A 20,924-nucleotide genomic window follows, 5' to 3' on the forward strand; every position below is an offset into this window, starting at 1 on the left:
TTAAATGCAGAAACCGACGGACTAAGCTTAATGTCCATGGGTAAGGCATTCCATAGCCTAGGAGCCGCAACCGAAAAGGCCCTGTCTCCATAAGTTTTCAGATGAGTCTGAGGTATTCGTAGAAGATATTTGTCGGTTGACCTTAGATTCCTTGATGGTTCATACTGCACAAGTAAGTTACTGATATACACAGGGGCTAAATTATTTAATGCTTTATAAGTGAGTAGCAAAACCTTAAATATAACCCTCTGCTCGACAGGCAACCAATGTAATTTCTGGAGAATAGGACTGGTACGCGGAACGTTAGGTAATTGAGCTACAAGGCGCGCAGCACAATTCTGAATGCGTTGCAATTTTTGAAATAAGTAGTACTTCGGGGAGCCTACGAGTAGCGAATTACAATTGTCCAACCGACAGATCACAAACGCGTGAACAAGGATCTTTGTCTTATCAACCATCAAATACTCGCGAATCTTAGCAATAGAAATTTCTAATGGAAGATACAATAGGTGCCTGTTGTGCATGAAGGTATTCGGCCTGCTTCAGGACTAGAATACTCCGACGATTTACGGTCATTTTTCTTTCTTCCTCTTTGCGTGAAACCACGATGACGCAAAACAGTATACTTGCATCTTAAATTCTGTTTTAGATCAAATTGTGAGGCTAGCTGATGGCTATAGACCCGGAGAGGGAAGACTAGAGATATTTCACGATGGATACTGGGGAACTGTCTGCGATGATTACTGGGATCTTAATGACGCACAGGTCGTTTGTCGTCAACTTGGTCAGGGAAGAGCTCATCGTGCTCCGATGTTCAGCTTGTTTGGCGTTGGAAATGGACATATATGGCTGGATAACGTGCATTGTGTTGGCAATGAAAGCTCCATTGTAAATTGTCCTCATAATGGATGGAATGACCACAACTGTATCCACCATGAAGATGCATCTGTCATTTGCTCAAATATGACTGCTGAAAATCTCTGTAAGTTTAAACCTCTTTGAAATTATGATTTTTAACTTTATTCTAATATATGGTGACCTAGCCCACATTTATCATCATATCAACTCCACTTACTAATGAGAATGATCTCTTGCAGCCATTTCCATCGATTTCTTGCTTACTTGTGAGGATGGTCGCAGTGTGTGCTACGTGATGTCATTGCCTTTGCAGCAGCATGCAACTCCACCGATGCTACCACTTGAGTTATTTTATTCTCCAGTCGGGGTATCGTATGATCCATTTGAAAAACTAATGTACTGGACCGATACAAATGGAAACATTCGAAAGTCCCACCTAAACGATAGCCTTTCTCAATATGTGCTACCAAGGCCGATGAGACAGCCGATGGGTCTTGATATTGACATCGTTGCACGAAACATCTACGTTGCTGAAGAAGGCGGAAACAAAATTCGAGTTATTGCCATTAAAGGTTCTGATCTAGCAGACTTAATCAACGTCGATTCTCCGCAAGGAATTGCTTTGGATAGCTTGTCAGGGTAAGCTTTTAGCGTCGTGGGATCTCTCAACAAGTAAATCTAGAATCATCCCCTGTATTTCAAAACTGAGTTTTCCTTTTTAAATTTTTACTTGATCAATTCCATAGAGCATTAATTTTGTGAACTTTGAAAGCGAACAAAATAAATTGAGACATTAACCTGCTTTCAATGCGCGATATTATTTAAGACTTGTTTGAAATGCGTGCGTACTTGTCCGGTTAGAATAAACATCATTATCATATCTCTCCGATAGGAGGTTGGCCATTGTTCTGCAATTTTGATCGGGGGCCGTATTCTACAACGTTACTTAAATTAAACACGGTTCAGTTGTTTGGTTGTTTTACTCAGTTATCTTGATATGAAATAAATACCTAACTAACCTGAGAAATTACACGACGGAGGCCCCTTGTTTTTTCCAATTCATTTTATGGTTGGAGTAAATGCAGCAGATACCGGTCTATGAATTTTGCAAAAACGGGCTTTGTGGTTTAAAATATACTTGCTTAATATCTATGAGTATTCATGTATTTATTTTTGATCTTTGCAGGGTCATGTACTTTTCATCGGTTGGTGTCGATGTGAAAATATATAAAGCAGATATGGATGGTAAAAACCAAACGGTTCTCGCGAATTTCCCAAAAACTGCACCTACTTTGGTTGACGTGGCTTTATATAAGCCTGGGAGGCGACTGTTCTTTAGTGATCAGTACAATAATCTGATAAGGTACATTGAACTGGATACTCTCCAGGTTCACACATTCTTCTCTGGTACTCATCATCCTAGATTCCTAACAGTGTACAACCACACTCTTTTCTGGACCGCTGATGGAGACGGGCAGTTCTCAGGAACTATATTTATGGCCAAGGCGACTGGTGGGAGTATGCCGGAAATGATGGTTGATGGGTTTTGGAATCCATCTGGTATATACGCGTTTAACTCCAGTGCGTCTGAAGCACCATCAGGTAACTCTTTGCACGCTTTCAGTCGACTTCCACTCAATTAAACTTCTCTAATTTTGTCGAATCGTTTAATTTGTTTTATTGGAAATACTGTTGATGTCCTTACTAAATCAGCTCTTGGTTAGAAAGGCACGAAATGACAAAAAAATGTTGATTCATTCACTTTTGCGATCGCAAAGCATTTCCGTGGCTGGCCCTAAATTAAAAGAAGTAAGGTAAAGTATGCTACGAGCCCAAAAGGCCAATCAAGCCGGCGTTTATCGCCGGTTTCTGTTATACGAAGTGACTAGGAGTATTTCTACTCCCCCCTGGATGGGATGCCAGTCCATTGCAAGGTTACCCTCAGCATTAGATCCGCCGGTAGCCATTTATACACCTGGGTGGAGAGAGGCACCGTGAGAGTAAAGTGTCTTGCCCCAGAACACAACACAATGTCCCCGGCCAGGACCCGAACCCGGACCAATATATCCGGAGTCGACCGCACCAAGTATTAAAATTGTTCGTATCCTGCAAACAAATTCCCTTTGACTGGAGTTACTATTGATACCCAAGAAAGACGAAAGCGACTCTGCCTTTTCCTTTACATGTCATGTAACATGGAAGTGGCTCTGCATACGTAAAAGGCAGCAAACATATGACGTTTTCAGCAGAAATACACATTTTTATTCTATAGAAGTTTTCTTTAACTGGGAATTTATTAGTTTAGGAATCATCTTGACGTATTTACTCCTTTGTTAATCATTTGTTTTGCAGAACAATCGGCATGTTACAACAATGGAGGATGTTTGAGCTTTCAAATATGTGTCTTGAAGCCAAATGGCAGAAGCTGCATATGCCGAATCGGAATGAAGATGGGACCAGATGGAACAACGTGTAGGTTTTTTGCGTACCTAATTTAATCTTCGAAGCCACTTTGAACGCGTTGTCAGTACGATGCTTGTCAGAAGAACGATTTGACCCTTTGCTCTTGTTGCGTTATTACTCCCAATGACATCTTTCCTCTCACATTCCTGAAAATGAGATCAATATATGGGTAGATTTGCCCACAAAAGCCTTCATATCATTAATCATTTTTCTTCTAGGTATTTTTGATGATGTCGTATTCGTTGCCGACTCTTATTACCAGCAAATCAGCTATTCTCCGTTAACCGCCAAAGACATCTTGATCAAAGACTTGCTGTTAGAGAACTTAACATATCCAAACGGAATAGACTTTGATCCGTACAGTCAATACATATACTGGACAGATAGTGCTCGCGGTGAAGTTCAGCGTAGTTCTGTTTATGAAGTTAACCAAACAGTCATTCGTTCTGGGCTTTCTTCACCTTCTGGCCTGGCCCTAGATGTCGTGGCGGGAAATGTGTATTGGATAAATGCAGGCACTCTGACAATCGAAGTTTCGAACCTTAATGGAAAATATTCAAAGGTGTTGGTTCAAAACTTGGGCCAATATTCTTCCGACATCGCCTTGGATACAAAACGAGGGTAAGAAAACAGACAATGAATTTTTCCCCTGATGATTTAAGAATAATCACTTTAGTAAGCTCTCACGCCATTTATAACACGCGTTTTACATATTGTATACACAGTAACAAGGAAATCAAATTAGAACAAATTAAGTGCAGCAAATGAGTTGGTATATTATGGAGAAGAAGAAAAAACCGACACAGTAGAGAACCAAAAAAACTGAGCTCACATGTATTACTGAGTCGGATAATCAAACCCCCTATACACATTGGGGAGCAGGGCACGTTGACGCTGTAGTGAGACCACACTCCCCTTCCGGCAATGATCCCCGGGTGTGGGTTGAATTTTTTGGTTTTCTGCTCTGCTTCGACAGGTTTTTCTCTGGGTACTCTGAGTTCCCCCTGTCCTCAAAAAACCATTATTTTTCCACGAGGGCGCGCTGGATATGAATTGATAGGTAACCAACGTGGCACGTTGCGCCGAGTTGGTTATAATCATTTAATATCCATCAAGCCTGAGTAGAATAATCGTTTTATTAAAAAACTCCGGGATCAACAACTCTTCCACTAAAGAATTCATTTCTCCGTCGGGTCAATTCTGGTCTAAAACGGCTTTGGCAGTGGTAAAATCATCAGGAGTTGATTTTCTTCTTTCTTCGCCGTGTTGTTTCAAAGTTGTATCCTTTGGTTTCAGGTTGCTATACTGGTCGGATCATGGATTTATTGAAAGCACCCACATGGACGGAGAATTTAGAAGGAAGGTTGTTTACCTAAGAACGGAATCGGGATATGAGTACGATGCTCAGGGTCTGGCTGTAGACACTGAAACAAATCGCATATATTTTGTCACTTTCTGGTTATATCGTTTGATGTATGTTGACGTCAATTCACCTGGACTTGGTATTCCTCAAACTTTGCTTACTGATTTTTACCTCTTCTTGTTTCCTCGTGATGTTGAGGTTGACGATCAATTTGTTTATTGGAATGAATACATATTTGAAAATGTGTATCGGATCAATAAGACGGAGTTTGATGGCAATTTGGAAATCATAGCTAATGGAATGTACAGCCCCCGAGGAATGGTAATCAAAAAAGGCAATCCTAAGCCACGCTGTAAGTATTACTATTCTCCGCAACACTCTTTTGCCTGTTTTGTAGGGAACTGGCCGGGTTGCTTTCAGGCCAAGTTCTAAAGAGCGAAACAACCTTTCTCATGTCTATCTTTATTGGGTTGGGAGCCATTTAAAATGAAACGCATGCATATTTGTATACATGTTTCAAGCCATGATCGTGCTTTTTGAAAGCAATGCAAAGATCATCAGTGCTGCGAAAGATGTCACGTGTATGAAACAAGTTCTAAAGAGCGAAACAACCTTTCTTATGTCTATCTTTATTGGGTTAGGAGCCATTTAAAATGAAACGCATGCATATTTGTATACATGTTTCAAAAATCATCAGCGCTGCGAAAGATGTCACGTGTATGAAACATCGAATTTTGAGGTCAATACTAAAGTTGGCAAGGTATCCATGAAACGTGATTAACCAAAGTTAATTCCAAACTTTTAACTGGTGTTAGGCAGCCACTTCTGTTTCCCTCTAGAGAACACTATTATGATGGTGCCTTGAGTCCCACTTTTCTAATTTTGATTGGTAGATTCTGACAGACATATCTTAGATACGGAATATTGCGTGCACTTGTGAACATTGTGTATTTATCAAAATTCTTTAAATCTTCGAGTTTTAGAAATTATGTAGTGAACGGCAAGCCATTTAATTTTTTCTTATCTAGTTGGTTTATTTAACCATTTAGTTCAATTTGATGCTAATTTAACGCTAAAATGATCTTAACGACCACTAATATACGAGGACGTTTCGAGGTTGTATAACGTCATTATCAAGTGAAAAAATAAAACGAATAAGAGAGTTTGAATACTAAGATTCTACGAATACCGGTATGTTAACAGTTCTAAGGCAAGCGAGAACGTAAGCTCTGGGGAAAAAGTCATGCGCTCAAACAGCCAGGCACGTATTTGATCATGCATGAGTCCGACTGTGTGTTCAAGGTAGACTTATAATTTCATTGATGAACAGCATTTCATAGACCAGACAATCACGCTTAGTTGCGTATTTCTTTAGTACTTTGAAGAGGTCGTCAATGGGGGTGCTTTTGTCAAAACCATTTTCAGGGCACGTTGATGACGAACCGACGAGCAGTAAACCCAGCCTCGTTTGCTTCGCACAAACCACATTGGAAAATGATAAAACAACGCGTTGGTTATTCACAATGGCTGGTTTCACCGACTTGCACGGCAACTTTTTTTCCCAGGGCTTACGTTCACAAGTGCGATAGAACTGTTAACACATTCATAGAATCTAAGTATTTAAACTCTCTTATTAGACTCTTGACTTTATAATGACGTTAATATGCAACCTTGAAACGTCGTCGTTTTTTAGTAGTTTTCTAGTTTCTTATGGATGTTAAGAACTTTTTGGAGTTAAGTCTAAGCATCAAATTGTACTCTAAATCGCTTCTTATATCTATTTATCTGGACAGAATATTTGAAAATCATAAATTGCACCTGCAACATGAAACGAGTTGCTTGCTGATTGAGTCCGACTGTGTGTTCAAGGTAGACTTACAATTTCATTTGGTTTTATCAACGGAGTTGATAATGTAAATTGGCCACCGTAGAGAGATTCTAAAAGCTGACGTTTCGAGCGTTAGCCCTTCGTCAGAGCGAATCGAGGGATTATGGGTTACGTGTAGTTTTTATAGTAGAGTAGGAGCTACGCTATTGGTGGTAACATGGCAACGTGAAAAATAGGAATATATTAGTTAAATGAAAAGCGTTCCTTAATACCGTGAGGATTAAGGGTGCCGATTTGAAAGATGAATTTTTGTTCCAGATTCTTGCGGCTTTCCGTCGTACCTCGATGTAGGGAAAGGCCGCAGATAGCCATGTGTTTTTTGGAGTGGTTAGGCAGATTAAAATGGCGAGCGACTGGCTTGGATGCATCCTTGTCATTCTTCTCAACATTGCGAAGGTGTTCGCGGAATCGGTCACCTAGTCGTCTACCTGTCTCACCAATGTATAATTTATTGCATAACGTGCAGGTTATGCAATAAATGACATTTGCGGAGGTACATGTGAAACGATCGGTGATCTTTACAGATCGCTTAGGTCCCGATATCTTGCTAGTGTTAACAATGAAAAGAAAAGTTTTGCATCGTGAGCGCGCGCATTTGAAAGTGCCGGGTTGCTCGTTAGTTTTGAGCGCGCTTCTAAGTAAAAAGTTGCCTACGTTTTTGTCGCGTTTGAATGAAATAAGTGGAGGTTGCGAAAAGATTCTACCAGTCGCACAAACCACATTGGAAAATGATAAAACAACGCGTTGGTTATTCACAATGGCTGGTTTCACCGCCTTGCACGGCAACTTTTTTCCCAGGGCTTACGTTCACGAGTGCGATAGAACTGTTAACACATTCATAGAATCTAAGTATTTAAACTCTCTTATTAGACTCTTGACTTTATAATGACGTTAATATGCAACCTTGAAACGTCGTCGTTTTTTAGTAGTTTTCTAGTTTCTTATGGGTGTTAAGAACTTTTTGGAGTTAAGTCTAAGCATCAAATTGTACTCTAAATCGCTTCTTATATCTATTTATCTGGACAGAATATTTGAAAGTCATAAATTGCAATTGCAAAATGAAACGATTCTCCTGTCGAAAATTCATTCTTACGTAAAGTGAGTAGCTTGCTGATTGGCGGGTTATTTTTTTCATTGTGTTGTTTTCCTTTTGGTCTTTCTCTACTCGTGACCACCATCAACTTTTAGAGATATCTCCAGAAATACACACAACATTTCTGTACATAACTGAACTTTTAACAGGGTGAAGTGAGTTATTAAGAAAAGAAAAACGAGAATTCATCAGTATTAGAACAGCTTCGCTTTCGTTTTTCTAATCGTAAGTAGAAGAAGTCATCATGGACACTAACGTGCCACTTATACCTTATTTTGCATTTGCAGTGCCACATCCTTGTTTGGACGCTTGCAGTCATCTTTGTTTATTAAAACCAGGAGGCTATAGGTGCGCATGCCCCGACGATCCCAGTCAAATCTGTCAGGAAAGTACCCACGTTTCAAGTAAGTATTATTATTTTCTCTCTGCTTGTTTTTTTTTTTATTTTTTTTTTTACATGCTTACTTTTATATTTGTCTTTATTTTGACGTATTACTTGTGTAAGAGACCGCAAAGAAACTATCCCTTGAGTACCGGGAACATTGTTAAGTATCTGTAATATGGACGACAATAACTAAAGGGAGGAGAGTGACTAACGAATCTCAGTACCTGCAAATAGTCAAAATCACGTTATCATAAATATGTAAATTCCAATTTTGGTTTTTGGGGCCGGTTGATCGAAGCCTGGTTAGCGCTATTCGTTGGTCCCGTACTAAAGGTACTGTTTTAGTCTAGGTTTTTGCTTTTGTTTAATGTTTCCATTACATTGTGTAGGAATTTTAGTGTCTAAGTGTTTATTGTTATTATTACTTTTTTTCTGTGCGTTTTTTCAAATTTGTATTAAGGTGTAATAAAACTGATAAAAGAAAATTAAAAAGCTTGTTGACAGGCAAAAAAACCCATAGGTTTCCATGGTATTTAATGCTGGTTAGCGCTAACCATGCTTCGCGCAAGCCGGGCCTGGTTGTCAAACATCATACTGACGCTAGTGTTACTTTGGCTTAGACACTATTGGGTGCATGGACAAACCAAGTATGTACTTCTCTGATCAGCATAGCATCAAATGCGTCAACATGCAGACCTACAATCACACCTACATCAATGTTAACACGGTGAAAACGGGACTTAGCGATGCTGGGGCAATTGACATTCATTACGAGGAGCAAATGATATTCTGGAGTGATCACGAAGAATGGACTATAAGTAGAATGAGTCTTGTTACTGGCCATACAGAGGTAAAGTAAACAAGAGTCCTCGACAAAATTATATTTGTTTATCTACAATGAATGTAGCTTATCATCATCACCATCATCATTATCATCATCATAAACTTCATCGTCACCATTGTCTATCACCATCGTGATTAATTTAGTTTAGAGCGGTTAACAATTGAGTGTCGAAAGTAATTAGGGAATTGCTTTGGTTCTGCATTACCTCACTCAGTGGTTGATTCAAAGTTCTGGCACCACGTTTTCAACCGATCAGAAGTGAAACCAAAACCAGTTGTGGCTCGCACGTGCACATTTTCCCGCGCTTTGTGTCGGCTACGTATAATTACTTCGAGTTTTGATTTGTTTACTGGATTGTCTCCGTCCTTTTTGGCCACAGTAATAACTTTGGTTTTACGACACTTAATTGAAACTCGCTCTAACATCTTCCCTTCAATCATAGGTTATTATAAGAGACTATCTGGGTCAAGTAGACGGATTGGCAGTGGAATGGAAAACCAGAAAGATATACTGGAGTGATTACATCTTTGAGAGAATTGAAGTAGCGAACATGGACGGAAGCTATAGGAAGACACTATTTACCAATGAAGTGTACAACCCTCGTGGGATCGCCGTGGACCCAACGTCAGGGTAAGCTTCTTTTGAATTTCTACTTTGTGTTCTTTTGTAGGTTGTGAAAGTAACACTTATTTTAGCACTACAAACGGGTTTTAGTTAAGTGCCAAGGTTCAAAACTATCGCTATATTCTTGGGTTTCACTCAATGATCAACAGCCATGTTTTTCAACGAAAATAAAAGAAAACGTTTTCATAATAATAGAGTGCATTTCCCCGAGAATTGGGTCGGGACACCAACGTGCCGCCGTTTCTTTGTTTGGGAACACCAACATAGTGGCCGTGACGTTATGTGAAAACTAAGAATACATTTATTAAAACACTTATCCATTCATTCATTCCTTTATTCAGAACATGCATTTATCGATTTTTTTATCATCTTATTGTGAGCTTTTGACACTGAGCCTTGTTGTTGTTGTTGCCTTTTTTGAAATTATTATTGTTATTGCTTTTTCAAGATACATGTTCTGGACAGACTGGGGCTATATTGACCCCAAACTAGAGCGAGCTGATCTAACTGGGGAGAATCGAAGAGTTTTACATAATCTTGGTGCTTATTGGTATCATGCCTATTTTCCCATGAGTGTGGTCATTGACTATGAAACTGAGCGCGTTTATTGGATGGATGCATATGATAACTTCATCGATACCACAGACTTAAATGGAACTAGAGTTGACACTATCCAATTCATCGGCGAGAACATCTTTCCTGCCGATCTTGCCTTATATGGTGACAATCTTTATTGGGCGGACTGGAACAGCCAAAGTATTCAGTGGTTTAACACAACACAGCGTTTGCTAATGTTTAATTTTGGCCATCTCACTGATGGCTTTTTGACGGGGGCAGTGGTCGCTCACGAGTCAAGACAACCAATTGGTAATTATATATTATCAATAAACTACAATTTATGGTTATTTGCGTACAGTTGTAATGTTTATCCATGAATATTTGCATATCTTCGTCTTTAAACTTTGCATATGAATAGTTTGTATGGCCTTTCTTGTGAACGTCGCATATGCTCTCTATAGGCTTTGTGTTTCTACCGAAATCAGCGAATTCATAGGGACGCCCATAGCTTTACTTCGACGAAAGAACATGGTCAGTTTGCTTGCTCCTCCCAAAAACTCTATCTTTTGATGTCGGGTGCAACTCCTTAGGATATTCATAACCATACCAGTATCTTAAGTCTTTGATAAATAGCAGTTTCCTTTCTACGGCACTACGCCAGTAAACTAAGGTTGCTTGTATTCAAAAGGAATTCTTAGCATACTATGCTTGACTGCTCCTGTTAGAACACATGTACAGATTATCAGATTTATTCCTTTTTAGTCTGAACCGTTAGTACGAAACAGGTAAATTCCTATGCATTTAAACACAAAATTTGTTTTCAAGGTTCAATGGTCAGGACATGTAGTATAATGAACGGTGGTTGCAGTCATCTTTGCCTTCTGGCTCCTGGTGGAGGGTACAAGTGCGCATGTCCAAACGGAGCATCCTTAACAGATGATAACAGAACGTGCACAGAAGGTAATGAAAAAAGAGCCCAAGAGTAAGAGAACGCGGCCAAAACAAATCAGGAGAAGAACTCGGGATAAAATAGCCTGAGCCGTAAGGGAACATAAAACGTCTTTAGAAGTCAAAAGCCGACTACAAGTTCTAAATGTGCATATGTAAGGACGTAACACAAGAAAATTTCTATAGCCTGCGCCCTCCTTCGCTGCTAAGAACGCCCTCGCTTGACGACTTTTAAAGACTTTAATTAAGCACACAACTTTTTACGTCTTCTAATGCTTCATGCGTTGCCCAAGTGAATCGCTCAAGCCAGTGATTTATTTGTTCAAATGAGTAATCAAGTCCAGCTATCAAGGCGTTTGAATCGAACTAGAGATATTCGAAAAAAGATGCCAAAAGCAAAGTTTTACTGAGTTTGTTATTTTAATAAAGGATAAGTGCTTTGTCAGCTTGGTCGATGCAAAAAAATAAACATCGACCTAAAGAGTTGGCATTGGTGAAACTCATTTATGTGTCTCGTATTCTTTTCTTAATCTGCAGTTAGTCCCACAAGCACACCTCCACCGCCTGTACCAGGTAAGGAAGGTTTTTTTTATAGCTAATCTGCATAATTAATTTTATGATGACACTGGTCACTCCATCCTGTTACACCACCCCTCCCACGCCCTTTTTAAAATATACGTGTATGTATATATATAACTGTATAACTGCAGACAGTGGTGCTGATGTCTAGGATGGAGGTTAAGCTTATAAAGCCACCCCAAATGTCCCACACTTGTGGTACATCTAAGCTATGCCAGAGTGCTCAAACTAGCGAGCTAGTGAGCATGCGCAATTGCTAGCGGCAACGACTCATCCTAGAGAGTGCTCAATTTGGACATAAAAGCAAAAGCTTTGCAATGCCAAAAAGCAATATCTAACTGCAGACAGTGCTGTTTAGGCCTTCTGGGCCTCATCAGTGCAATGCTGATGTCTAGGATAGAGGTTAAGCTTATAAAGCCACCCCAAATGTTCCACACAGGTGGTACATCTAAGCCATGCCAGAGTGCTCAAACTAGCGAGCTATTGAGCATGCGCAATTGCTAGTGGCAATGACTCATCCTAGTAGAGTGCTCAATGTGGACATGAAAGCAAACGCTTTGTAATGCCAAAGAGCTATATCTAACTGCACAAAGGTTAGGTCTGAAAATGTTTCTGGTCATCAATGCACGTCATTTAACTGGAGAAAAGTTAGGGTTTCGTTGCCTGCCTTTGCTGAGGAAGGTGAACTTGGATGGACATGGATTCGTAAATTCCGTTGCATTTTTTGGTGCAAACGAAGTCAATACATTTGGACGACAACGTTTCACGGAAAGAGAAAACAATCAAAAATGCTATAGATTCATACTTCATAATACATCAAGAAATACCGAGAAAATATTAGTTACGGTTACACGGGGCAATTTTACCACCGTAAATGACCCTTTTACCACGGGAAACTGCATTTAGTGCGTGTGACCGACATTTCCCAAGGTAAGTCTCCATGGGTACGTCAAAAATATCAGACGAAGCGCCCATGACATCTAACGTGGTGAGTTGTAAGGGTGTTTTGATGCCCGAGATACAAGAGCCAGTCACGATACTGATGATGTTGTGATTAAATTTTCCGCCAATGAAGCATTCATTTTCGTGAGATTTCTTTTTACCTCGGTAATCTTCGTAACGTGTAACTGCTGGTGAACACAGTGTACTAAAACCCAGGTGTGAGGCACAGCGGGATAATTTACCATGAGGAATGGCATTTACTATCGTGTGTGTAACCTCACCTATTATATCTGTGCATCTTAAGGACGAAAATCGAAATTGATCGCCCTTTTACATAACATTCCTCTTGAAGCGAGAAAGACTTTTGGTTTGTGCATTGCTTTCTGGAATGCGATTGTACAAATGGTTTATGTGCCCATTATTTAGTTTAGCTGAAATTTCGTCATTTCGAAAGGGTTTGGTCGTTTGTTTTCTGTAAAAAGAATTTTACTTTTCATTGTAGATCTTATGATACGTCTGATTGGGTCCAACTTCTCACATGAAGGAACCGTTGAGTTGTATTATCAAGGGCAGTGGGGCACCATTTGTGACGATCATTGGGGGTTTAGGGAAGCAACTGTTGTCTGCAGAATGCTAAATTTTACCGGAGCGCGATATGCTGTTAGAGGGGCCTATTTTGGCGAAGGTAATAGTTCGTCAAATATTTGGTTGGATAACGTCAAGTGCCGTGGTGACGAACAGACCATCTCTGCCTGTCGACATCGGGGATGGAATATCCACAATTGCTTTCATTACGAGGATGCAGGAGTTATTTGCGACAACGGCTCTGTTCCAACGACAGAAGGTAAGGCCTGGGATAAAAGGAAACACTATGGATAAATGAACTCGTTGTTTCACATACACCGTTACTGAAGAGTAAATCAGGTATCGTCAAATGCTTTGACTTTACAGGGCACTTCGTGACGCTCATCAAAAATGGACGTGTATCTAATTACGAGCATTTCAGGCCATAGAGCGGTTTTCAATTGAGTGTCGAAAGTAATTAGAGAATTACTTTGGTTTTTGCATTACTTCCCTCAGCGATTGGTTCAAAGTTCTCGCACCACTTTTTCAACCAATCAGAAGTGAAACCAAACCAATCGTAGCTCGTGCGTGCACATTTTCCCGCGCTTTCTGCCGGCTACATGTAATTACTTGGAGTTTTGATTGGTTTACTGGATTGTCTCCGTCCTTTTTGATTGGCCAAAGTAATTACTTTGGTTTTGGTTTTACGACACTCATTTGAAAACCACTCTAACTGCCCCATTGGATTTAATTCAAAGTCGTAGCCTCGACTCCAAGCCCAGTCATTTTTTTTAAAAACCTTGTTTGGGCCTATCTCCATACTTGGGCTGACACTCAAACGGATTCACCGGATACCCCAGCTGAGGCATATTATGCAAATTATACCTCATAGGTATACCTCATTTTGTACCTTAACTAAAATCCCTTCTACGCGGAAGAAAATCCAGCAAGAGTTGGTTCAAGTTGTGAACTTGACGTAGCCCCCATGCTAAGAGTTATTCGCCTGATAGATTCTGTTACCAGATAATGATTTGCTTTGTCTCCTCCTAAAGGCCCAACTCTGGCACCAGGACCTCATCCAGGTGAGTCTGTTTTACTGAACGCGAATTTTCTTTCTTAACAGGGATCTTTGTTATTAACGGCTTAAGAACGAGAGCACCACCGGAAAATATGATTGCTCTTGATTGGGATAAAGTTCCCATTATTGTGCCTCCCTTTGCATGTAAAACGTTTACCAGCTATCATGAATTAAATGGGCATAAACGGCTTTGAGAGTAATTAAGCGAACAGATATAAAATATCACCCTGTTTGTGCTCACGTCTTCCGCTTAAACTCCCATCTAACCACTTCACGTCTTTGTTTGAAGATGATGGCAGAGCAATGGATCAAAATGTAAAACGTTTGCGAGAGAGGTGCAAGGCCATTGTTTTGTAGCGTTTTTTTTTTATGTTTTTTCTTCTACGTCGTCGTGACTTAATAATTAGGTTTAATGAACTAAAACAATGGTTTTGCAAGTCCTGCAGCTGCTATTCTCATTTTCGTACATTTATTCTAACATTCTTGCTCTCAGTGACAACGACGTAAAATGACCAAATGGGAGGACAAGGTCTAGAGCCCCCGACGATAAGTGTCCAATTTCAAAAAAGGCCCGGTTAGTCTTTTACTGTCAGTGATGAAAGCTCATTTATAACTGTGTCCGTAATCTTACATCAGCAAGTCAATCGACAAATTTTACCAAATGTTACCTTTTGCATACGTCATTGGAAGCAGTCATTACTCTTTCAATTAAAAACTTGACTGAACAGGATTACTATCCAGCCTTTCGACATCCTTGAATGTAGGATCTTAATGGAATGCTTGGAAGGGCCAAGGGCACTCTGGGATTTCTATGAAAGATGCGAAAACAGTAGAGTTTTGAGAATGTTCTGTTCTTACAGCTGCGCTTTTTGGCATTTAATGACGGATCACAAGCAATACAAGCGTTAGTTAACATATTTCATCCTTTGGCCTCTTTATTCCAGAACTAGCGGTTCGTTTGCGTGCTGGCCCAACATCGAATCAAGGGCGAGTAGAATTGTTCCTAAATGGAACATGGGGGACAATATGTGATGACTCCTGGGGAATACAAGAAGCCAACGTCATTTGTCGCATGCTGGGTTATTCTGAAGGAGCCTGGAGCACTCATTGTTGTAACTGGTACAGCACTGGGACCCCACCACCAACACAAATTTGGCTGGATGATGTTCATTGCGTGGGGGATGAGCCGAGCATTGCCAACTGCCGTCACGGCGGATGGGGAAGTCACAACTGTGGTCACTTCGAAGACGTCGGTGTAGTCTGCAAATATACACCAATACCCGCTCCAGGTAGATTATTTGTGTCATTTAATTTCACCGTGATAACAGATCTGAGTCCCTCCCAGTGGTTTTGGGAAACTAGGCAACATCACGAACCTATGACCCGGAGCCTACAACTCTACTGTGTTCGTGTAACGGCGCTTTCACAGACCGATTTATTTTTAGATTCAATTTCCCGCGAATGAGACTCCCACAGGAGCCCGATGACCAATTACAAGAAATTAAGCTGACTTCATAGGGTCACCGAACCGGAACTGCCTTTGTTTTTTGACCTAATTCGCGAGAAGGGCTAGTCTAAAAATAAACCTACTTGTGAAAACGCCGTTTCACAAGCGCTGTATGGACGTTGCGCGCTCCAGATGGGCTCCCGGCAACATGGCTAATTTGAACTTGGGAACAGGGGAACAATGAGAATGTATCTTAGGGGACAAGGGAACATAAACAATTTTAGGGATCAAAAAGCTGGGAAAAAGTTTGAAAGTAACTTCGATAACAAGGAAACAATAACCTTCCTTCCTCCCCGCCCCCATCGATATCCTGGGAGGGACTCCGATCTTAAGGGCTTTACGAAAATTTTACTTTAGGCCAAACCGTGCGACTTGTTGATGGCTATAGAGACGGTGAAGGAAGAGTAGAAATATTCCACGATGGTCACTGGGGAACTGTTTGTGATTATTCCTGGAATCTTAATGACGCGCAAGTAGTTTGCCGTCAACTTGGATATTTAAAGGCTCATCTTGCCGCCCGTAGCAGCTTCTTTGGCGAAGGAAATGGTCATATATGGTTGGATGAAGTTAACTGCATTGGAAATGAAAGCTCTCTTGAGGATTGCCCACATGATGGATGGAACAATCATGATTGCAAGCATTATGAAGATGCATCAGCTATTTGCTTAAATGCGACCGCTGAATTCGGTGAGTGTTGCTGCCTGATGTGTCACTGTCTACGTCAACATTGCTTTGCAAATGCCAGCACTGCCTTTTTTCTTATATAAACAATCAATGTGTTTTCCTTCGACTCATACCATTCTTAGAGACGAAGCCTCTGCAACACGTAAGGCCTAAAATAGTTCACATTACAGCAAAATCAGCTAAAATTTCAGTCAGGTTAGGAAATTAAGTCTAACGAAGGGTAAAGGTGTTAATGGTTAGCGTTTGTGTAAAGCTTTAAGGGTGAATTTTGTTTCATTTTAAGTGGAATGTTTAGATGTTCAAAATTAACAATGATTTGTCCATAACAACTCTTTTGTGTAGAGACACATGACTATCAAATATTGGGAATTCAAAAGGTAGATGCTCTTTAAAAATAATCGGGCTCACAGTAGAGGCCCAATATATCCAGTAGTGAGGTTAAGGAACAAGAATTTGCCATCTCGGACGTCATGAAGGCCTCCAGATGTCTTATGTTTCCACTGATTAAAGATTTTCAGATTTTTTTCGGAAACTAATTTGGACTCTTTTTCTCCACGTTACTTTCCAAATATGGCCGCGCGAAGTCAGCCATCACAAAAAAATGTTTTTTTTCTCAAAAAGTAATTTCAGTCAGGGGGAAACAAATACATCAATTTAAAGCTACGAAAATAAGCTTTCCAAAAACATATAACTTCTTTACATAGAACTACAACATTTTATAAAAAAGAAACTGCAAAATAACGTTTTCGAATTGATCAACTTGGGTATGTTAGTTTTGAGGTTCGGATTAACTACTTTCTTGTTGTTTCAGTTCGCTATTAACCTTACTAACACATGGCTATGCAAACCAAATTCTTCATTGGAATAAGTGAATAATGTGTCACAGCTACATAAAATATAGATATTTCTCGTTGTTGACAAATAATCGTTATTATTTTATTCCAGACACAGACCACTTTCTACTGGCTTGTGAAGTAGGTCGCAAAGCATGCTATGCCATTCAACTTCCCATGCAGATGCCGGCTCGTTTAATCACTCTACCGTTCATTCCGGACTACTCTCCAATTGCCATAACTTACGATCCGAATGGAAAATCCGTCTACTGGACGGATTACGTTGGGAACCTTCAACAGTTTTCTTTCGTTGACGGAAGAGTACAAGTCGTAAGAAGAGGTGCTTCGAAGGCAATGGGCATTGACATAGATCTCGCTGGCGGGAACATCTTCATTGCTGACGAATCCCAAAACCGCATCGTGGTTCAAACTATTGGGCGGCCCTATGAAGCTGTCCTAATTAACGTGCCATCGCCACAAGGAATTGCTTTAGACACCTTTTCAGGGTAAATTTGCAATGTAGAATGTTTCAGTAACTGACACCAGCAATCTCATCGCTTAGGGGAAACAAAAAAATTAATAAATGTAGTAGATTGTACATCAATCATGACGTCACGTAAGAAAAAAACTTTTAGGACTTCTCTTCTTTATGGCAGTTGTAGATAAAAGCCGTATATGTAGCAGTCACGTATATTGCAGTTTTATCAGTTGACAAGACTTCTCGCTAGTTACGGAAATTGGAGAAAGCACGCTACCTGTGAGCGTCTAAGACTGCAAAATCACCTCAAAGAAGTACAAGCGATGAAACTTGAGGAAGTTAACGAATCAGAAATCTCATCAAACCTGTGAGATTATAGATTTCGGGACGAAGGAACAATCCTCGTACGCATTTAAACAAATTTAAAAATTGTCGCTTATGGAGCCTTAAAAATGCATGGTTGGTAGAGTAATGTACCGGTGAATCACTCCACCATCCAAGCTATTAAGCCTCCATTTATAATGGTAATTGAACTGAGTGGAGTGCAATTTGGTCTGAAATCATTCGTGTGATTACAAAATGGAACGAGCACGCAGCGCAAGTTCGATTTGAAACACAAGTTTGAGTTCAGACCAGTTTTGCGCAACACGAAGTTCAATTACCACTTTATTACATCCATTTAGAAATCACACAATAATTTTTAAACGTTAAAATACAGGATTTTAGTCAGTACCAATATTTTATTGGTTTTCTTTGTCTTTCATTCTCTTCTAATTTGATTGGTTACCTTAAAGAAGGCAGTGTGGCCCAGTGTTTAGGGCGGTTGCCTTGAGATCCGGAATCCCGGGTTCAAGACCCGCTCTGACCACTCGTTGAATTTGATCCTGGTAGTCCCTGGTTCAACTTCCCAGCTGCACTTGTAAATAGCCAACTGGTTTGCCTCCGGCCAGTTGGGATTCTTAACAGTTGTTGTTGTTCAGTTCCGTCGTTTCGTTGTGTTTCATTGGCCCTGAAAAGCCCCTATGGGGAGCGGTCAATTAAGTATGTATGTATGTATGTATGTATGTATGTATGTATGTATGTATGTATGTATGTATGTATGTATGTATGTATGTATGTATGTATGTATGTATGTATGTATGTATGTATGTATGTATGTATGTAAAGAAGCCTTGAGATCTGATTGGTTGTTTTCTTTCAGTGGTCCATTCTCATTGGCTGGGGAAATGGTGCGATTTAAAGCAAAAAACTAGTGCGATTTGGGAATAAATCGCACTGCTAAGAGCCAATCAGATTGCAAGGATCAACAGTGATTTCTAAATGGATGTGATAAAATGATTTATCCTTTTATGATGAAAAATGTTTATGTATATCGTACGTCTATCGGAACTGCACATATTAAAAGAGTTTCTAAGCGAAATATCGTCGCTGATAATGGAAGAAACAAATGACGCTGTTCAATTATATCACTTTCCTATGTTGCTCCCGGGCTTGATACATAGCAAACTTGATACATAGCATAGCTCCCGGGCTTGATACGTAGCAAACTTGATACATAGCATAGCTCCCGGGCTTGATACGTAGCAAACTCGCAATTGACCAGGTCCAGTTGTTCAAACGATGGATAGCGCTATCCGCCAGATAAAGATAAGCAATAGCGAAACCAATTGCGCTATCCATTGGGTATTGATTTATCGGGTGGATAGCGTTATCGACCTTTTGAACAACTGCGGCCAGCTTGCTCAGCATTAGAGCACTGTGCATTGCAATTGCACATGCGTGGGTCTCCTTCTAGCCGGAGCTTTTCTTCTTCCTTTTTTAAATAGTATTTTCCGATTTATTTATTCATTTATTTATTTATTTGGTCGTATAGTCGATACATATTCTCTAGTTAAGCCAAAGCCAAGGCTTGTGGTCTGCAGAAGTGAATTATTTTGCACTGAAAAAGAAGACAACTTAAGAAGCACTGGATAGGAAACTAGTTGCTGATTTTTCAGTTGTCCGTTTGCCCGTGGCCAAGCACTGAACTAGGCATACAAGGTTTTAGCACACAAAGATGATGCTGCTGCTACAGCACTAGGATTAGGTCAATTTAAATCACATCAAAACGTCCATGATTATGCTCCTTACAAAGAAATAGCAGCGATGCTTGTATCCCATATAAATTTCCAGTAACTGGGATCTTTTCATCTGTAAGCGCTTTCTTTTGGTCCATCTGAAAATTCGCTTCTCGCGTAACGCGAGAAAAAGCCAATAATTTATCAGCTTTGTGCGTTTGATATGAAATGAGATGACTGGATAAAAAGTGCAGATAACAAATTTGGCTTTTCCTATCTCGCAGGTACATATATTATTCTTCAGTTGCTGGTGATGGGGTACAGATACTCCGAGCTGATATGGATGGGAAAAACGCGACTGTCCTTGCAAATTATTCAAGAACCTCACCGACAATCGTTGACGTAGTCCTGGATAAGGCTGGAAACCGTTTGTTCTTTTCCGACTCTTATAATGATCTGATTCAATACTTCGATCTGGCAACCATGAGAATTCATACACTGCTCTCCGGAAACCTTCATCATCCCGTAGGTCTCACAATGCAAAGCAATACTCTTTACTGGACGGCTACAGGAGAGGGATCATTTTCAGGAGCTATATTCAAAGCTGAGACAACCAATCCAAGCAACGCACAAATGATAGCTGATGGATTTTGGAACCCAACTGGGATATACGCATACAATTCCAGCGTAGCTCTTGCACCAGGTAGTGAGCGCGAAATCTCTTTATGCGCGTTTTTATGCGCGCAGACGGAAAAATTTGTAAATCGAAAATCTATACTCTACTTTAACTACTCTTAGGGACTTTTTAATGATTCCAGATACCAGCTGCAGCTCTTTGCAACATATCTGTTTTTGAATTGATATGGGACGCAGTTTAATAGTGTCGAGGGTTTGGATCCAATGTCTCTGTAGTCCAGGTCCAGGGGAATCTTCACTGATGTCAATGTTGATATTTTTCTCATTATTATACCAAGGCGTTTTACAATACACAACCAATTTAAATGAAGCAACCTTTCAAATTTTAAGCTTTCTTGGTGTGATAATCTGATTTCCTGAAGGATTTGCTAGAGTGAGGCAAAATGTGGTAAACAAAGATTCCCTGTGGTTTGTTATTAAATGAGTGACATTAAGGGTGCGTTCAATTGGAAAATCTTGATCTTCGGATTTCCAATCGAACA

General features: G+C 40.1%; 1 protein-coding gene across 1 annotated transcript in view; it reads left to right on the top strand.

Moving 5' to 3' along the window:
* LOC137993051 (prolow-density lipoprotein receptor-related protein 1-like) overlaps positions 1–20,924 on the top strand; it is an 81,216-nt gene that overhangs the window by 47,909 nt on the left and 12,383 nt on the right. The window contains exons 34-51 of the mRNA XM_068838705.1: positions 650–982; positions 1,098–1,497; positions 2,045–2,460; positions 3,211–3,330; positions 3,540–3,942; positions 4,618–5,036; positions 7,953–8,069; positions 8,671–8,900; positions 9,337–9,524; positions 9,967–10,385; positions 10,902–11,036; positions 11,562–11,597; positions 13,048–13,389; positions 14,162–14,191; positions 15,132–15,476; positions 16,052–16,381; positions 17,324–17,717; positions 20,031–20,449. Of these exons, the coding sequence (XP_068694806.1) occupies positions 650–982; positions 1,098–1,497; positions 2,045–2,460; positions 3,211–3,330; positions 3,540–3,942; positions 4,618–5,036; positions 7,953–8,069; positions 8,671–8,900; positions 9,337–9,524; positions 9,967–10,385; positions 10,902–11,036; positions 11,562–11,597; positions 13,048–13,389; positions 14,162–14,191; positions 15,132–15,476; positions 16,052–16,381; positions 17,324–17,717; positions 20,031–20,449 (5,076 nt within the window). The remainder of the gene's footprint in view (positions 1–649; positions 983–1,097; positions 1,498–2,044; positions 2,461–3,210; positions 3,331–3,539; positions 3,943–4,617; positions 5,037–7,952; positions 8,070–8,670; positions 8,901–9,336; positions 9,525–9,966; positions 10,386–10,901; positions 11,037–11,561; positions 11,598–13,047; positions 13,390–14,161; positions 14,192–15,131; positions 15,477–16,051; positions 16,382–17,323; positions 17,718–20,030; positions 20,450–20,924) is intronic.

The sequence above is a fragment of the Montipora foliosa genome, chromosome 2 (assembly GCF_036669935.1).
Source record: "Montipora foliosa isolate CH-2021 chromosome 2, ASM3666993v2, whole genome shotgun sequence".
NCBI lineage: Eukaryota > Metazoa > Cnidaria > Anthozoa > Scleractinia > Acroporidae > Montipora > Montipora foliosa.